Source organism: Staurois parvus, unplaced genomic scaffold (genome assembly GCF_062004578.1).
Source record: "Staurois parvus isolate SC_StPar_1 unplaced genomic scaffold, SC_StPar_1.0 ptg000249l, whole genome shotgun sequence".
Taxonomy (NCBI): Eukaryota; Metazoa; Chordata; class Amphibia; order Anura; family Ranidae; genus Staurois; species Staurois parvus.
The window spans coordinates 3,647,060-3,667,907 of record NW_028318045.1 but is presented as its reverse complement, the minus strand read 5'-3'; the positions used below and the strand labels follow the sequence as shown (position 1 = coordinate 3,667,907).

Genomic DNA, 20,848 nt, shown 5'->3' with positions numbered 1-20,848 from the left:
TATAAGCAAATTGTGTTAAAAAATACTGATCACTTCCCCAAAGTAGTACAATGTTACTATGGTAACATTATACTACTTTGGTCATAGTGAAATATGAAAAAAAAAATCTTTAAAAAAATTTATTTTTTTTTCTTTTACTGTCACCAGTCAGTGTCCCTGATCACTGCCATGCCAGTTTTATGATGACGCTGTACTGCACTGGTGAGAGTATGTAAAAAAAAAAAAACTGAAAATCTTTTTTTTTTATTCCTTCATTTCCGAAAAATTATGACAAAAAAATTACAACTTCAGAAAGCTCGCCATGCCTGTTATGAAATATGTCGGACTGTCTACTCTGCAAAAAGGGGTCATTTGATGGATATCTGTACTGTTCTGACATTCTTGGACCTCAAGAAAAAAGATTGGCCAGCAGTACTTCAGGATTGATCAATATTCAGATCTATACCATAGTTTGTGAACTCCATAACTTTCCTACAAACTAAATAATAAATACTAATTTGGGTTATTTTCACCAAAGACATGTAGTAGAATACATTTTGGCCTAAATTTATGAAGAACAATTAATTATTTGCAAACTTTTATAACAGAAACAAAAACGTGTTTTTGTTTTTTGTTTTTTTTGTTTTCTTTTTCAAAGTTCTCGGTCTTTTTTTGTGAATTTAGCAAAAAATAAAAACCCCAGCGGTGATTAAATACCTCCGAAAGAAAGCTCTAGTTGTGTGAAGAAAATGATAAAATTTTAGTTTGAATGACAATTGCGCGATCATACAACATTGTACACAAAGTGTGAGAACGCTGAAACCTGAAAATAGGCCTGGGCAGGAAGGGGGTAAAAGTGCCCTGTATGGAAGTGGTTAAACCCCCTGTTGCATTTGATAGGTGCTACCGCCTCCCAATCAAGGCCCATTCAAGTGAATGAGGCCACTCTGCAAGCGCCCCGCAACTGAATGCTTCTCCAAAGGGGATAAAACGGGTGGTGAGAAAGCAACACAATACTGGCTGCTTTAAACCCTTGTTTGCTGTACTGCACAAGGTTGCAAGGCACTTGCAGAGGAGCATCATTCACTTGAATGAGTCATGCTTGGCAGGTGTTAAACCCACCAACCATGATAGGGTGTATAACTCCTGCTGCGGCTGCAACGTGTACACGCCTGGTCACTGCAGCTACAGGGAATGTTGTTGGGACAGTAAAAACACACCTTAACTATGGGTTTTACCACCCTCAAACTGAAAAATGTAAATTAATCCTTACTGTCCTGAGCCCCTTATAAGGCTGCTTTCACGCTGATGTGCTGTGCATCTGCGACTTTCTTGGATTAGCTGCGCTTTGCCATAGACTTCTATTATATTTGGCAGGTGTGGTGCACTTTTGAAAGCGCACCAAAACTCTTGTGTTCGGGAGTTTCGGTGCGCTTTCAGAAAGTGTACCAAATCCACATGATAGTACTCTATGGCTAAGCGCAGGAAAACTGCAGGTACACTGCGCTGCACCCGCGGTGTGAGTACACCGCAGCGCATAATTGTGAAAGCAACTCTCTACTATTATACCCAGTGTATTGCTTCATACTAACCTGAAGAGCTCTTCCTTCCTGCTGCTGGCACCATTCTGGAGACCGCTAGCCAGGATAAGAGGTGGAGTGCAGTTGGAGCTCCAACTTTACAAGTAGTCCCTCTGCATTTCACTCTGTTTGATGCTCTGGGGTGGCAGGTCAGCAAGCCCTGACCGCGATCTACCAGTCACCTGGCTGAGATCTACTAGTAGATCGCAATCTATGGGTTGCTAACCCCTGCCGTAAAGTGTGCTTCCTACCCTACTGATGCTGCTGGTCCTGGAAAATGTAAAGTGTGTGCTGGCATTGCATAAACTTTGCTCTCCCGGCTGTCAGAGTAGAGCGTAGATTGTTCCTTCTGTGTAGGACATTAATGTACAGATTGCTGGTGATAATGAGTTAATTACTGATGTTTTATGGGAATTTAAAAATAAAAAGTATACATTGATAGTCTATTTACATAAATCTGATTCCATTCATTTATTGCAAATTAAAAAATCTGTTGATTATTTTAGATAATTTTGTCACGTTTCTCATATATTCTAATGCAAAGCTTTACCAGCAGGGTTGCTTTTTCTGCAATTCAATGAAACGTTTTGCAGCCATATGAGTACCTGTTTTAAAGCGGTAATAAATCTAAAACCAAAACTTACCAGTCATTAGATGTGGTGGCTGCAATACTTTTATTATTTTAGGCTTTTTCCCCCTGTTTTAATCTGGTGAGCAGTAGCATACACCAACTGTATTAGAATCTCCCCATTCTGAATGAAGGAGCACAGGGAGCAACTTTGGACAGCAGCATTGTCAATGTGGGGGGATGGGAATGTTAAATGTACTAGCAGATTTAAATACACTAACAATTTGAAGCCAAACTCCAGCTAACACGTTATAATCAGTTACAGCAAATATTTTCCTTTTGCTATAAAGGTTTTGCATAAATAAAAGTTGATCATTGTAAGCTACCCTACTGATACATTTGCAGATAAGCTTGTTTTTGTGAAAAACAGACTTACTGTCCAGATCGCCAGATGAAAATGAAAATAGAAGCCTAAAAAAAGAAAACTACGTGATGCTGTGCTTAGGAAAATCCAGATTGAGGCTCCATGCATCCTTTGACCTTTTCTAGGAAGTCTGTCACAGCCGTGCTTTATTATATGTTCTCTCACAATGCCTTGCAAATCCCTGCATTCCTGTGAACTTTGCCTGGCATCAAAGGGCTTTCCACTGGACAGGCCTGATTGCAGAAACATTCCACAAGAAACAGGGTCTTTAGCTCGCCTACCAGCCAGTAAATGAGTAACCCCCCCAGGGTAGACTTTCAGGTAAGTACTTTTAATGTCCTGTCAGTTCCATGATCATGTCAACTGTGAGGCCTGTTCTAGCTTTAGGCAAGGTCTTGGCTCCCACTTCTTCAAAGTCCCGCTGAACAAATCATTCCAGAACTCATTGATATTTCTCACTGTGGTAAGATATCTTGCAGTTTCTTGTTGGAATGTTTGTTCCTTTTTATAGAAAATAATTAATACTATCATACTGGTAACACCATTTATGTACAAATTCCACATTTGCTATTAACACAATGGAATGTTTTTGTCCTTTAACCTCCCCGAGGGGGGGGGGGGGATTTGGGAGTAGAGCAGCTAGTGGAAGGTTTTTTTGTTTTTTTTTACTTTTTGTTAAAGTGTTACTAAACCCACAACAGTAAAATCATCCTGTATATGCAGTAAAGCATGCTTGTTATACTCACTGTGGAACCAAAAGGGTTAATCCTCTGCATTGTGTAAAAAGGCTGTTTTGATCCTGACTTCTCTGTTCCTCCCCTTGTTCAAGTGTCCAAATCTTATCTCCTGATAAGACAGGCTGAACCATAGGCATTTTGCATATGCTCAGTTTGGTGTGTATTGCTAGAGAGGTTTTTTTTTTCTTGGGAGATTGCATGTGATCAACACAGGGCCAGTCAGCACTGTCCAGATAGAGGTCAGGGGTTTTGCATCCTCATAGAGGAGGATGAAAACTCCTAGAAGCTTTAACCAGTGCTCAGTTGGACGCTGTTAGAAGTCACAAGACTGATATATACTGCTGATGAGAAAAGGTATTTAGCAGTTTATATTTACTAAAATAATTGCATTTCCATGTTCTGTGTACTGGGGGAGACCAGATACAGTGGACACATGGTCCTGGGTTTAGTAACACTTTAATGCATACGTTTTAGGAAAAAAAAAACGTTTGACTTTAGAACCACTTGAAGTGTATGCTGCTAACTTCCTGTTTTTGCTGACATTGTTACCTTGGCTGCATTGAAATCTCGAGCAGTGTTGTCAGCCCTTCCTGAGTTCTCTGCTTGGAGAGACCCTGTCACCAACCTAAATAATTACAGGGAAAAAACACAGAAAATCAAGCATTTTACGTGCTTTATTTGTAGCCGTTTTTCCTTTCCATGATTTTTTATTCACTTGCAATGTGCTTTTACATTTGACTTCTTCAACGTAGGTCAATTCTCTAGCACAACCCCCTCCCTCCTAGCACGCCATGGCCCTTTCTTATGGAAGTGACAAATTACTCTTCATACTGGCCCAGCTCCTCTGCCTCTCCTTTGATCTCTCAACAAAATGTTCTGTGTGGCTGCTGGGGGAATTGAAAAGGGGTTACTAGAGTGTTACTTCAGTGACTGCTCTTAGTCTGCTGGTCGCTGACATCACGTCAGAGATGGTGGTGCTCAGGACTTCTGGATATCTACACAAGGGAGACTTTTACAGGTGAATAATACATTAAATGGACATGTATATTAAACTGATTGGAAGATTGCTGTTGAAACGAATGGTCTGGTAACAGGGTCTCTTTAATTCAGCTCACCCTTTCCTCTTCTGCTTGCTAATCCTTAAAGTGGTTGTAAACTCTTACATTTACTGTACCTACTGAAGTGACTTGCCTCTGTTGATGCACCAGAAATGAACAAATCTTCCTACATAAGTTGGACCTGTTTTATCTGTAGCTCTCACTCCTCTTCAGCCTTTAAAAGTACAGAATTTACATAGCATTTCTGAACAAAGGCAGGGGGAAGTGAATCTAAATGTAATCCTGGAGTTGAATGTAATCTGAGACCTGAGTGGAGGGAATGGGGACACACCCCCCTCTACACATTGTCATTGGGAAACATGCACAGCTGAGGCTGTCATCACCTGCTGCGTGCTGGGGGGGGTCCTCTGACAGTCTATGCTGAGGAATGACAGAGCAGACAGAAATCACCTTCCCTGCTTGGTGCTGAGTCAAGCACTCCACTATAGAGTACTATGCTTTTGTTAATTTTTTCATTTCAAGGTTTTACAATTACTTAAATGCACTCACAGAGCAGGAAATCTGGGTGGGGTGAGATGAGGTGTTAAGAGATCAATTTGAACAAATCTGTTGGACGGAGTTCTAATTTGACAATATTGTTTGTTCTTATTTGCCACGCTGCATCATAGTACATTCTTTTATGTCTTGCCTTTAGAACTGTGACTATTATCCACAACTGGAAAAGTTTTTTTGTTTTTTTCTATTTCTTTAGTTATTTCCTGGTTTCTGTGCTTAGGCAAATGATGTCATACATCCCAGCAGTCTTCAGGAGAGGAGAGAGGGTTCTCAACTCAGCCTATGCCTGAGATAAGGGCAGATGGATTGCAGGAAGTAAATGCTACATAAATCATCTGCCCTTACTCAAGATGGCCACTGCCAGAAATGCCTGGGGTGTTTTTTCAGAATGATTTCTCAGCAAAATAAAGCACAGAGACATTGATGGATGGGGGAGTTTGCTTTGAATATTAATATTTGGTCCGTGGTGCTCAGATGCAGTGCAGTTCCACTTTAACTAAACACTGAGCACAACTCTGTGTTTTTATTCCTCAGTGTTAAGCCTACTTACCAACGAGCATCTGCTATAATAACCTGTTGTATAGTTTGTCATTAAATTACAAATTTATATTTTTTTTTAATAGGCACCAGATAAACATGGCATCACTCCTCTTCTGTCTGCTACCTATGAAGGACATATGAGATGTGTCAAGCTGCTTCTGGAAAGGGTGAGGATTATGTTTGCATATCTCCTAAATGTTTCTCAGTTAGAACTAAATCCCTCTGCCCCCCTTTTTTCTCTTCATTTGTCCATCTTTTCGGTCTGATATTATGGTTTGCTTGTTCTTATGTCATCTCCCATTTTTGCATTGTGTGGATCTTTTACTGCTTTGCATAGTGTGTTCGATGTTCATGTATTTTATATGCATTGTCCAGGGGGCAGGCAACAGGGGTTTGCATGCCTTAAAATGTTCCTGTGCTTTGCCCATGCAAAGTAAAGCAAAAAGTTACAAAAAACAAATCTAAAGGTTCCTGTCCAGCCTAAACATATTTTTAAATTCAGTTACTTTGTGATTGATGCCTCCAAAAGTATATTATTAAAAAATGAGCTAAATCCTCTATTTGTGCCTCACATGGTCTCCATCTCAGAAACTACAAATATGAAGCTGATGCAGGGTTGAGGACACTCTAGGAGATAGAAGGTCATTGGGCACACGTACAAACCTGTCCCTAGTAGCCAACACAGTGGTTGTATTTCTGCCTTGCACCACCAGGATCCCTGATTCAAATTCCAGTCAGGACACTATCTGCATGGAGTTGTTTTTTTTTTTTCTCCAGGTACTCCGGTTTCCTCCCACAGTCCAAAGACATGGTGTAGGTTAATTGACTTCTGTGCAAAATTACCCTAATACAGTGCCTTGAAAAAGTATTCATACCCCTTGAAATTTTCCACATTTTGTTATGTTACAACCAAAAATGTAAATGTTTTATTGGGATTTTATTTGATAGACCAACACAAAGTGGCACATAATTGTGAAGTGGAAGGAAAATGATAAATGGTTTTCAACATTTTTTACAAATAAATATTTGAAAAGTGTGGCGTGCTTGTGTATTCATCCCCTTTACTCTGATACCCCTAACTAAAATCTAGTGGAACCAATTGCCTTCAAAAGTCACCTAATTAGTAAACAGTCCACCTGTGTGTAATTTAATCTCAGTATAAATTCAGCTGTTCTGTGAAGTTTGTTAGAGAACATTAGTGGACAAACCGCATCATGAAGGTCAAGGAACACACCAAACAGGTTAGGGATAAAGATGTGGAGAAGTGTAAAGCAGGGTGAGGTTATAAAAAAAAAAAAAAAATAAATATCCCAAGCTTTGAACATCTCACGGAACACTGTTCAATCCATCATCCGAAAATGAAAATATTATGGCACAACTGCAAACTTACCAAGACATGGTCATCCACCTAAACTGACAGGCTGGGCAAGGAGAGTATTAACCACTTCCTGTCCGGCCCATGTATATAAATGGCTGGACTTGAGCAGTGCAAGGGCGGGTGGCCTCCCCGCCCCTTGCTTGTGCGCTCTCCCTGAGAGTGCACAGCACCGCAATCCAGTGCCCGCTGTGTCCTCCGGACACAGTGGAACACCGATCGTTGTACGGGACCTCTGTGTGAGGTCCCAATCATGTGATCACTGAATCAGTGATTACATGCAGAGTAGTAAGCAAGATGTCACTTCTGACATCATTGCTTACTACGTGTGAAATATCACAGAGGTCACATGGTACAAGGCTATTCACAACAGCCTTGTACCCTGTGACAAGCGGTGACCAATCACAGCTCACACAGTATTTCTCAATGGCTGCAAGAATGCAACCAGAGAAAAGGAGAAATGATTGCTTTTACAGCCTTTTATGGGTGTAAAAGCAATCGGTGGAAAAAAAAAATCTTCATAAGCCTGCCAACAAGTAGAACAGTAGTACACTGTACTGCTAGGGTGACAGTATGTAAAAAAAAAAAACATAAATAATATTAAAAAAAAATAAAAATGTAAAAAAAAATTGTGAAAAATTTTTGGTTATAAACTAAATTTGTGTTTTTTTTTTTTTTTGTTTTTTTTTTTTTTTTATGCTAAAAAGATAACTGAATAAATTTTGGCCAAGATTTATGAAGAAAGATTATTTACAAAAGTTTATAAGAAAAACACTTTTTTTTTTTCAAAATTTGGGGACTTTTTCATTTATATAGCAAAAAAAAATTTAAAATCCCAGTGGTGAATAAATACCACCAAAATAAAGCTTTATCTGTCTCAAAAAAATGCTAAAAAATTCATATGGGTGACCACGCAATTGTTATTCAAAGGGTGATAGCACTGAAAGCTGAAAATTGGCCTGGACAGGAAGGGGGTAAAAGACTTGAAGTGGTTAATCAGAGAAGCAGCTAAGTAACTCTGGTAACTCTGGAGAAGCTGCAGAGATCCACAGCTTAGGTGGGAGAATCTGTCCACAAGACAACTATTAGTCGTGCACTCCACAAATCTGCCCTTTATGGAAGAGAGGCAAGAATAAACCCATTGTTGAAAGCCGTAAGAAGTCCCATTTGCATTTTGCGAGAAGCCATGTGGGGGACACAGCAAACATCACCTTGAACACACCATCCCCACAGTGAAACATGGTGGCGGCAGCATCATGTTGTGGAGATGCTTTTCTTCAGTAGGGACAGGGAAGCTGGTCAGAGTTAATGGATGATGTCTAATGCAGGGCAATCTTTGAAGAAAACCTGTTAGTCTGCAGAAGACTTGAGACTGGGGCGGAGGTTCACCTTCTAACAGGACAATGACCCTAAACATACAGCCAGAGCTACAATGGAGAGGTTTAGATGAAACATATTCATATGTTAGAATGGCCCAGTCCGTTATGTCCAGAGCTAAATCCAATTGAGAATCTGTGGCAAGACTTGAAAATTGCTGTTCACAGACGCTCTCCATCCAATCTGACAGCTTGAGCTATTTTGCAAAGAAGAATGGACAAACATTTCACTCTCTAGATGTGCAAAGCTGATAGAGATATACCCATAAAGACTTGCAGCTGGAATTGCAGCGAAAGGTGGTTCTACAAAGTATTGACTCCGGGGGACTGAATACAAATGCACATCACACTTTTCACATATTTGTGAAACATTTTGAAAGTCATGTATCATTTTCCTTCCACTTCACAATTATGTGCTACTTTGTGTTGGTCTATCACATAAAATCCCAATAAAATACATTTACATTTTTGGTTGTAACATGACAAAATGTGGAACTTTCAAGGGGTATGCATACTTGTTCAAGGCATGTGTATGTATGCATGTTAGATAGGGACCTTAGATTGTAAGCTTCTCTGTGAATACACAGTATGGAGAAAGCAATGCGTAAATTGTCAGAACTGTATGCATACTTGTAGTAAATAGTAACAACTCCTAAATCTCAGGTTTGCTATACAGTTTCCATCAGCAGGACAACAGGTGAGCATTTTCTCTGCATTTAGCAATCCTAAAATGGGTCTTGGTTAGAACAAACTTGTATAAGGGCTTATTGCCGACAAGACTTTCCACTATCACATTGGGTCCAGTTCAGATCTCTGTACTTAAATATGCCACTTCAGGGGAGGGGAGAGGGGGCAGACCAAGAGAATCCTGCAGGCTGCCATTGTTGCATGCTTGTTCTAAATGATTACAACCAGACACAGCCAAGTACCTAGATTTTTCAGGAGACCAGTAGTGGCAGCCCCCATATTTCATGATAGGTGTACTCTAGCTGAAACTAAAGCTGATCTCTAGGAATATGGCAAAAGAATATGAATATGGTAGGTGAACGTTCTTCCAGAAGATTTTAAAAATGCTGTCCATATAGTCCTGAGATTTACTCAGGTCTCCTCCTTGACAAACAGGGAGAACTGAGTTTTCTCTACTGCAGTTAGGTAACCCTTGCAATGGACGTTGGACAGTGAAAGGAGAAAGGGCAGATTGATGAGCTTACCTCTGTTACTTTGCTCTCTCTTTCTGTCAGCATGCTTCTTGCACTGCAGCACAAGTCATTAGTTCAAGGGGACTTCAAAAAGCAAACTCAGGTATCTACACTGCTTGTATTTAAAATAAACTCGGTTAAGGATAAGATTATGAATACATTTGTGTATTTTATATCTACTTAGAGTTTAGCATGAAGTGCGTAGATGTGACTTAGTGGAATAAATAAAAACATGTGAATCTGTACGCATTTAAATTTATACTCAGCTTGCACATGTAGTATTTATGGCATGACATCTTAAAAACAAATGGTATTAATAGGTTTCAGAATCCTAAAGGATTTTTTCTGATTGTAGGCTAGCGAGCGGAGCTGTGAAAATCATTCCGTTTATGCCCCTTTTGGATAAATATACTATACATCCAGGATCATGTGCAAATGTCATATCCACAGTCATTTATTCTTACTTATGACTGTTCTTTCACACTGTTTAGCCTTCATCAGTGCAAGTTAGAGAACACTTGACTCAGAACTGAGAGACAGGTGGAGATCCCTTTAGTGTCCAGTTCAAGATTTCCAGGAATGTATATACTAACAGCCAAGCAAAGGGACCTTACATGGATTTTCTTTTACCCAGATTATAGGGATAATGATCTTGGGTCAAGAATTTAAAGTAAGAATTCCTTGGATTCCAAACATGCTGAACATCAGTTTAGAACAGAATGGCCATGACTATATGATGGTCCTCCACTGACATGAGATGATCATTCAGTCTTCAACTGATTTGGATCAGGAGATTCTCATTGCATGTCTCTCTCTGTCTGCCTTCTGCACCATCTAGGTTTGCAGTAGCTAGGTCAGAGTAGTCTAATCCTTCTGAGTGCCCTGGCTTGACAGAGGTGCATCCCGCTCTTATCAGACTATATCCATTTTAAATAGATTTAATCCAGGAATCGAGCACAGCTGCTACCAAGTACATCAGGATTCCACTTCAACCTGTTCCTTTCACATACTGTAAGTGGCTTTGACATTTCCATCCAATCTAATTTAAATGTTGTCCGAGACATCTCCCCTGTGCAGCGGAAGTGCACCAAGTGTACTTCTAGGTTGCCAATGGTAAAAGCAGCCATATGAAACAAATCCCTGTGTGCCTTCCTATTGAAATGATGGGGCTTAATCTGCTTGGGCAGCAGTAGAGTGCTTTCCTCTGTAGTCAGGCTGTCCCTACCAGACAAAATGCTCTGGTCATGCTCTTATACTTGGACTTTCATTTAATAGTATAAAAACACTGAGTGTTCTTGGAGGTCATTGGGATCCAGGGACAGAGACCAAAAATAGTTTATGCAGAACTTTAACCTGATTTGATTTATTGAAAGATCTGAGTTTAATAGAACAAATACAAGTTTTCGCAGCTGTCCTTGCCAAATGTATACTAAATGGAATTTAATGCTTCTGTGCTTAGAATGCTTGGCATTCCTAAATTGTGACTTCTACACAAGAGGCATTAGCATTTTAAGCATATTAAGCCTTTTGCTGCCAAAGCCATTGTTGCTCAAGTTTATAAAAAATTATTTTAGGCTTAAAGATTGCATATATGTAAACATTGAAATTGCACTACAGCGTAAGCAAAAGCGGCTGATACATCACCAATACAAATTAGTAACAATAGTGCAGCGCTAAGTGTGTATGTACACACACACACACACACACACACTCTCTCTCTCTCTCTCTCTCTCTCTCTCAAGACCACTGCCTTTGCACGCACATGAACTTTAATGGCATCCCAGTCTTAGTCCGTAGGGTTCAATATTGAGTTGGCCCACCCTTTGCACCTATAACAGCTTCAACTCTTCTGGGAAGGCAGTTCACAAGGTTTAGGAGTGTATCTAGGGGAATAATTGACCATTCTTCCAGAATAAGGTCAGGCACTGATGTCGGATGAGAAGGCCTGGCTCGCAGCCTCTGCTTTAATTCATCCCAATGGTGATCTATCGGATTGTGATCAGGGTTCTGTGCAGGCCAGTCAAGTTCCTCCACCCCAAACTCGCTCATCCATGTCTTTATGGACCTTGCTTTGTCCACTGATGCGCAGTCATGTTGGAACAAGAAAGGGCTCTTTATGAACTGTTGTGCTAATATGAAGGCCACACGAAGTTTGGAGGTCTTTAGCTATAGACTCTTTTGCACACTGTGTGCTTCAGCATGTTCTGGCCCCATTTTTATGTTGCCTACCACTTCGTGGCTGAGTTGCTGTTGTTTCCAGTTGCTTCCACTTTGTTATACCACTAACAGTTGATTCACTGAGCTCCCGAAAGCGACCTATTCTTTCACAAATGTTTGTAGAAGCAGTCTGCATGCCTGTGTGCTTGATTTTTATACACCTGTGGCCATAGAGTTGATTGGAACACCTGAATTCAATGAGGGGTGTCCCAATACTTTTCGGGTGTGTGTGTCACTATGTGATGCCTGTTTATGTGTCCTTGCTTCATAAGCCAGTTATAGACTTGGGCGGGTGGCCACTTTTATGCATGTTTGAGTTTTTGGTACGTGGGTGCACTAGGGCCCTGGTTGCCATTGTGCTACATGCTGGGGTCCAGTGCACTCCTTTGCCTTTAAGAGGGGTGGCTCCCTCAGGTCCACCTGCCCTTGATCTATCCATTAAATGCATGTGCCTCTACTATGGGGACTCATAAATTTTAGAGTTAGGACCACAGATGATCAGGGTGCCGTGTCGTGGCTCTGTGGCTTACGTATGTATTTGCAAATGTGTGCTAACTAAACCCCTGTTATAAACGCATACTGTTAGACAGGTTAATTTGGTTGTTAGCAAGCTGGCTGGCAAGTTGTCCAAGAACATTGTTCTCTCCCCCTTTTTTTCACTATGTGATGCCTGTTTATGTGTCCTTGCTTCATAAGCCAGTTATAGACTTGGGCTGGTGGCCACTTTTATGCATGTGTGTGTGGGAGACACCTGCCTTTACATGCACAAGAACTTTAATGGCATCAGTTGGATTCAGGTGTTCCAATTGCTTCCATGGCCACAGGTGTATAAAATCAAGTACCTAGGCATGCAGACTGCTTCTACAAACATTTGTGAAAGAATGGGTCGCTCTCAGGAGCTCTGTGAATTCAAGTGTGGTACCTTGATAAGTTGCCACCTGTGCAGTAAATCCATCCATGAAATTTCCTTGCTACTAAATATTCCACGGTCAGCTGTTAGTGGTATTATAACAAAGTGGAAGCAACTGGGAACAACAGCAACTCAGCCACGAAGTGGTAGGCCACATAAAATGGCTGAGGGTCAGTGTATGCAGTGCAACTTTTATAACATTCAAGTGAAAGATGTAACACCAACATGTCAGAATTTTTTTTTTTTTTTTAAGTTCAAAAACATAATCACTGAGTTGGAAATAGGATCACCCCCCTCCCAAAAATGACTTGTAAACTCTATCAGGTGTAGCTAATCACCTTCTCAGTGGCACACAAAGACATTTGACTTTCAACTGTGATCAGCTGTGGTAATTTTTGATTAGCTCAGCATGAAAAGAGCTTTCCTGGAGAATTTCAGTCTCTGATAGTGCAACTGAAGCAAACAATCAATGGGTGGCAAGACACTGTGAAAAGCCCTCCGGAATAAAATTGTGAAAAAGTCAGGAGATGGATACAAAATAATTTCAAAGGCTTTATCAATGCCTAAAAGCACAGTGAAGTCTTTCATTAAGTGGAAGGTATTTGGTACGACACTCTCCCTGGATCAGGCCTACAGCAACTCTGAAACAGTTGCAGGAATTTGATAAGTGGTCATTGTGTGCATGTGATAACAGTATCACAAATTCTCCACAAATGTGGCTTGTATGGGAGGGTTGCAAGAAAAAAGCAAAATTCAGTCACGACTAAGCTCAGCCAAAACACACCTTGAAGATTCTGAGGCCACATAGAAAAAGGTGTTCTGGTCAGATGAGACTAAAATTGAATTATTTGGCCTCAACACTAAATGATATGTCTGGTGGAAATCCAATACAGCTTACCATCCAAATAACACCATTCCTACTGTAAAGCATGGCGGTGGTAATATCCTGTTATGGGGGTGTTTCTCTGCAGCAGGGACTGGAGCATTTGTCCGGATAGAAGGAAAATGGATGGGGCAAAATACCGTCTCATTCTTGAGGACAATCTGCTGCCTTCTGCCAGAAAGTTGTCAGTGGGAAGAAGGTTTTCCTTCTCACATGACAATGACCCAAAGCACACAGCAAAATAGACCACAGTGGTTGAAGGAGAGAGATGTGAATGTCCTTGCATGGCCTAGTCAGAGCCCAGACTTAAACCCCATTGACGATCTATGGAATGACTTGAAGACTGCAGTATAGAAACGGTCAACATCAAATTTAACTGAACTTGAGCAGTTCTGCAAAGAAGACTGGGCAAGTATTGCAAAGTGTAGATGTGCAAAGTTAGCATAGACCTATCCCAATAGACCAGTGGTGGGCAACCTTTTTTTTTCAACTGAGCCAAATCTCGCCAAAACCACGATTGAAATTTATTTTGAGAGCCACATTTTTAAAACTGAAAATACATCCCCCATATAGTAATTCATCCCCCATATAGTAATTCATCCCCCATATAGTAATTCATCCCCCATATAGTAATTCATCCCCCCTATAGTAATTCATTCCCCATATTGTGTCAATTCACTTACCTTTGCTCCGCGCGTTCCTCTCGCCGTGTTCCCGCGCCGTTCCGGTCTTCAGGGCGGACTTTGAGAGGAGTTCGTCACGCTGCCCCGCCTACATCCTGACAGCCAATGTTTGCCATGCTCCGCGGGCCGGATTAAAAGGTCCGCCGGGCCGTAGTTTGCCCATTGCTGGGCTAGCTGCAGAGTCCTGACTTTTGGGGCGGCCGCCCGAGAGGAGGGAGGGGAGCGGGCGCCCGGCACACAGAAGAGCCGCATTAAAGTGTGTAAAGAGCCGCAGGTGGCTCGCGAGCCGCGGCTTGCCGACCACTGCAATAGACTAAAGGCTGGAATTAAAGCAAACAGTGGTTCAACAAAATACTTGGGATGAATTGTAATGCCACTTGTAAGCCAGGACTCACACCATTCTTTGTTTTAATGGACACATTCCCTTGGCCCAGACACACAACCTTACCCGAAGAGTGGAGACTGGTATACCTGCAAATGTTGCTAACATATTGCTGTTTGTAATTTTGGAATGGAATGTCCACCAAGTTCATATGTGTGATGATCAGGTTTCCACATATTTTTGACCATATAGGGTCTAAAATAGGGTATTTTGTACCTCCGTTAATATATAAGCCTCCTTGAGGCCACACAGCTCTGTGGAATTCTTAAAGTGAGCCTAGACAAAAGAGCAGCTACAGAATGCCTACTGTAAAAGTTTTTTTTTTTGTTCAACTTGCTTGTCGTGTACTGTATGAAATACAGCGTATATCACTCAAAGTCCACTTCTTGTTCTAATAGTAGAAAATATTAGTGATGTCCCTCAGAATGCGTTCTTCCTTTTCTGTATTCTTCGTACACCATATGCTTCTAAATCTAATTAAATGTTTACTTGGCGCGTGACTGTGGTGCTGGTGCCGTGTTTTACGCACCGTTTCAGATCGTGCATCAGCTATGTCGTTTTAATATGTTTCTGTTCTAACCAGGCCAGTCAAGCACAACACAACCCTCTTTATAATTCGCTCTGCTCCTTTGTAACCAACAATTGATAATTCATCGAGGGTGCCAGAGTCCTCCGCCAATTCTCTCTCCTGCCTTTACAAGGCTAAATCTTTCATTTTCCAAATGGCTCTGTTAGAATGATTGGCTTTAATGCATTCCAAAATCTGACTTTTTATGTAACTTGTTGCTTTACTAACTTTTTCCAAAGTTTGTCACAGCTCTGTACTTGAAAAGAAAAACTGGAAATAAAAGGTACTTTTTAGCATTTCTGTGTTTTTAAAGGCCAAGTTCAACTTTTGTAATACAATAAACTACACAGTCAAGGGCTCCAGTATTTTTTAAAGATTTAAAATTTTGATGTTTAATTTGGACGTCATACCTGCAGACCCATTGTGGCTTACTGCCTGGTGGAGAAATTACCAATGGGAGAGTTTTGTACCACCCTATCTGTGATATGGGAGACATTAAACGCACTGCCAGCATCACTGGAACAAGTACTCTCCCTCTTTCAGGTCTTGCACAGTGTGCGCTCCCTCACCTGTTGCAGCAGTGCTGTGCTGAGCTGTAGTAGATCACAGGGAAATGCTGTGTGTGCACGTGCGGGAGAGCATTCGTTATAGTTATGCTGGGAGCACTTCCAACATACAAGTTATGCTAGTTTGCAGGTAATATGGTTCCGATCTCTCCTGTTAGTTTTTTCAGCCAGGATTACTGCATAATGGGCCTACAGGTATGGCATTTAAAGTATGTTTGAACCATTAACCCATTAAGTTGTTTGACAACTTAATTTTCGTTAGTTCATTCTTTAGTTTTTTTATTTTAACACAAGTACATGGTACAATAGACGCATATAAGGATTATGAAATGTTGGAGTAGCATATTCTTTTTACTTGCCCATGGCTGTTATTTGGAGGCAGCAAAATCTTGGTGTGGGTTTTTCGGAAACTGCTGAAGATGCAAGCGGGGGGCGAGATTTCACCTGGCAAGTTTTGTCACCTTCTTTATGCAATACAAAAACAGCACAGTAGGAGTTAACAGGTTGTTACTTTAGCAAAAATATTTACTATTCTACATCAAAATATTTGTAGAGTTGCTTATAAATCGACCCTTTTCTATAAAAGGCTATCTAACCAGTAATATTTAGGCTGACTTCACACTGACTTGTGATAAAATGCAGGGAAAATAGATATATGTCCATTTTAGCACACGTAAAAGTGCATTGCATTTTGCAGGATTTCCTGTGACGTTCCTTCCTGTGGGTCACAAAATCATAACGCAAACTTTTATTCACTTATTTCGTGGCACGCAGTTGACCTGCGTTTTTATACATGTTGACCTGTATTGCATTAAAAAGCATACGTATTGCATTTTAACACAACTCGGGACATAAAAAAACAAAAATTGATTTTTAGGTGTCCTTGTGGTGATCTGCAATTTACAGCTGTGTTAAAACGCTAGTGTGAATTAGCCCTTAGAGTTCTTGTCACAAGGCGACACGTACATCTTTCGGCTACACCGCTTGCCTCTTGTTGTAGGAGCTGTACAGAGAAATGAACAAAACTTAGCGTTTCTAAAAAAATATTTAACGTGGTTGTAAACACATATACTTAGTGAAGTAACTGGCCCCAGGTCATACAGAGATAAAACAAATCCTTATATTATTATTATTATACAGGATTACAATCTAGGAGATGTAAGTTCTACCTGCCTATCTGGAGTCATCTCTTCTCTACATCCATTCATTGTCCATAGTTTTTATAGAGGATCTCTTAGCTTTAAAAATTATTATTATTATACAGGATTTATATAGCGCCAACAGTTTGCTCAGCGCTTTACATTATAGTGGGAGACAATACAGTAACAATACAGTTCAATACAAGAGGGATAGGAGGGCCCTGCTCCTTGGAGCTTACAATCTAGGAGGGAGGGGTTAGTGGGACAAAAGGTAATAACTGTGGGGGGGATGGAGTGGTTGTAAGAGTAGAGGATTCCAGTATTATTTGAGGGCGGGATAGGCTTCCCTGAAGAGCGTGGTTTTCAGTGATCGCCTAAAAGTGAGCAGAGTAGGCGATAGATTGGGGTGGGGAAGTCCTGGAGACGAGCATGGGAGGAGGAGACAAGGGGGCTAGAGAGTAGGAAGTCTTGTGAGGAGAGGAGAGTACGGTTTGGGTGATATTTAGAGACAAGATCGGTGATGTAATTTGGGGCAGTGTTATGAACGGCTTTATACGTCCGTGTTTAGTGTTTTGAATTTTATCCGTTGGGCAACTAGAAGCCAGTGGAGGGATTGACAGAGCGGTTAGTAAGGTGGATGAGTCTGGCAGCAGCATTCATGATAGACTGAAGAGGGGATAGCCTGCGATGAGGTAGGCCAATGAGGAGGGAGTTACAGTAGTCGAGGCGAGATATTACAAGGGAGTGAATAAGTTGCTTAGTGGTTTCAGAGGTTAAAAACGGATGTATCTTGGAGATGTTGCGGAGGTGAAGTCTACACGAGTTTGTCAGCAATTGGATTTGGGGCTGAAAGGACAGATGGGAGTCTAGGATTACACCTAGTACCCTAGCATGAGGGGAGGGACTGATGATTGTGTTATTGATCTTGATGGAGAAGTCAAAGCAAGAGTTGGAGAGCTGAAATTATACTGTACAGCGTTTAGAGAGCTCTGATAGCTAATTGGAGGGAAGGGACTCGCCCCCCTTCACACAGCTCTCAGGAACAAAACTGAGGCTGTTATTCTTTTGGAGGTCCCTCCCCTGTCACCATTTTTCTCTTGGTGTCAGGAAAACCTGTCAGAAGTGGCTCATGCTGATAGCAGAGAAGCAAAGCAGCAAACAGAAATGACATTTGGTGCTCTGGTGTGAGACAGGAACACACTATAGAGGATATGCTTTGTTCATATTTCTGAGGTTTACAACCACTTTTAACTTTCATATTGTTAAAACTGGTCCCTGTATATTATTTAAAGTTTAATTGCCTCAATGTCAGAACTCTTTGTTGTAAACTGACACAAAATAGCCTGCTTCCAAGCTCTGTATGAATTAATTTACATTCATTTATTGCTGAATTAATGTATTTTTTTCTTCATATTTCGCTTCTGCTCTTTTACATGCATATATCGTTCCTTTTGTGTTGATTGAGATGCGCTCCATTGCCTTTTTGGCCAGATAACTCACGTGTCATAAAGTGTTTGGTCCTCTTTATGTAATGCAGAAAAAAACATGTCACAGAACTTCTAGTGAATAGTCAATTTCCACCCGGCACTGATATTTTAGTTTTTATGTAGCTGCAAGTTCATTTACTTAGTGGCTTCTTGTATGCCATGGGTATGCTAAAGTAGTGCCATCCCAGCACCCACAACCAAAGAGTAGTATCGTCTCCATGAATTATGCTTTAAAAGTGAAGTACGACTGGGAAGTTTCCCCTTATGAACAATAACCCCCACCCCCTTTAAGTTAATCACTGCAGCAATTAAAAATAAAACCTAATCTAAATACCCTTAATACTCTCCTAAATCCATGAGCACGTGGCACGCTGAGTTTGGTGTAAGTCTAGTAAAGCTGAATTAAAAGTGAACCTTCACCCAAAATTAAAACTTATTTCCCCTTGCCCTCTCCCCACACCCTCTCACACTTTTGAATATATTTTATTTAACATTATAGAGATTTAGTACTGAAATGCAGCACTTCCCTCTTTTTCGCCTAGGTAAAAATGCCCATGCCCATCGCTTCTTGGCCTTTTGGCTAAGATCTTGTAGTATCTGTTCTTATCAGTGGCCAGTAGGGGTGCTCTGCAGTTATTTTTGCCTTTTTGGTGAGATTGGCTGGCTGTATAGTACCTCTGCTGGTATGTTGGGGGCTCTGAAGACTAGTACCGGCTGGAACAGAAATCGGATCCCCCACAGGCAGTTGAACACAGGAGTAACTCCCCCGGGAAAACCAAATGGGCCCAGTTCCTCCTGATTTGAATGGGTTTACCTTGTCTGACCAGGGGCTGGGAAGGCAGAGAGTTCATGGTGTCTTTGTCCCCTGGGAGTGGTCACCCCAGGGGTGCTCTTAGTAACACTTTGATTGTGGAACCCTACGGTATGAATAGTGCACATGGCCACAGATTCCAGAACTTTTTCTGCACTGCGCCTTTTAGGGCAAGGCCTTTTGGCTACATCCTGGGTAGTTTTTGCTACCAGGCCTCAGGCCTAGCCAGTACACAATTGCATGGCCACTTTTATATATTTTCTACTCACCTTTCTCACACTTTCACTTAAGTGTGTTTTTTGTTTTTTTTTTTTTTTTTTTTTTTTTTTTTTTTTTTGGTTTGTTGTTTTTTTTTTTTCCCTCACTGGATGGAGGGCCTGCCCTGACATCCAGGGGGAGGATGTGTGGCCCCGAGGTTCCTTTTTCCCCCAATTTTGGGGGGTCTCTCTTCGGGAGCGCCCCTCAACCTAGTACTCCATGGTCAGATTTGGCTGGCCTTGAGGAGAGAGGTCTGCCAAGCCTTTTGGCTAGGCGGACAAAGTTGGAAACCTTGTCATTGTCAGGAGCCTTGCGTCCTGGGGGTTCAGGGTAGAGCTCCTACCCCTTTGGGAGGTGGACAAAGCACACCTCTAAGTGCACTTTTTAGTGCAGGTGTTGCACTTTTTTTGTACACTTACCGGGGTTTTTTTTTTTCTTTTTTTGCACAATTATGGGGGGAGGGGAGGAAGCATGACATTTCCCCACTCCTACAAATTGTGCATGTGCACAGAAGAGCCGTAGGGCTTAGGGTCCCAGCAGAGCTCTGCGGCAGTCTGCATGCGCACACACGGGTCTGGCACATGTGCGAAACCGGTGTGGATATTGATGTATCTTACTCCACCACGTGTGCAGAAGTGGGTGGGTGGGCAGTGGGTATTTTGGCTTTAATTTACCTTTTTTAAACAAATAATTGAGTAGCAGCCCTGCTAGATAATGGTTCCCTCTTTGTTGACGTTATCTGCAAGCTAAAGCGGGGAACACACACTCAGTTTTTAGGTTTTTTTTGTTTTTGTTTTTTTGTTTTCTATTCAACTAAGCAGACTGAACGAAATAAGAAAAAAAAATCCTGACAGATCACCATGCCAACACAAGCTTTGATGGTGTGGCAGTCTCCCCTATGTGCTTTTGCTGGTAGTCATTCAGCCCAGAAATGGATAGGTGACCTGGCTTTGGAGGAAGACGTGGGGTACAGTGCTGGAGCATAAATAATGCTTTGGGACTTTTAAAAGGTTGTACTTCTCTTTTCAGCACTTTGTCTGCTAGAATATGACTGGCACTCTTTAAAGCAAACCCCTCCCTATCCCACTCCTCTTTATATGAAAGAAATCTGTATATTAAATACTACTACTTTAGAAATCCGTGTGGCTCCGACCAAGTAGGAACCACACCGATATGACTGCTCTAATTGTGGACAATAGGGTGCGACTTGGCATACGATTTGCAAGTTGCCTGGCATGCAAATCATATGCCAGATCGCACCCGATGTGACTGGAGGCTTACCCTCCTGTAAAGCTGTGCCACCTTCCCAAAACCTAACGTCATTTGTGGCTGAAGTTTTCTGCTTTTAAGATGCCGGCCCACCAATGATGGCAGCAGCAGATTGTTCACATGCATAGTATGATATGTCTGGCAGAGTTTGGTATCTGAGAGAAAAATGCTTTTTCTCAAGTCATCATCCAGGACAGAATTGAGAATTTTTTCCTGGACATCTTGCGGTTTACAGATGAGGGTTCCCTGGAAGGCAATGGTGACGTAGCCTTCCCAGGGGACAG

At 41.4% G+C, this 20,848-nt stretch overlaps 1 protein-coding gene across 1 annotated transcript in view; it reads left to right on the top strand.

Moving 5' to 3' along the window:
* MTPN (myotrophin) overlaps positions 1 to 20,848 on the top strand; it is a 107,964-nt gene that overhangs the window by 51,619 nt on the left and 35,497 nt on the right. Inside the window, exon 3 of the mRNA XM_089680677.1 lies at positions 5,525 to 5,608. Within this exon, the coding sequence (XP_089536803.1) occupies positions 5,525 to 5,608 (84 nt within the window). The remainder of the gene's footprint in view (positions 1 to 5,524; positions 5,609 to 20,848) is intronic.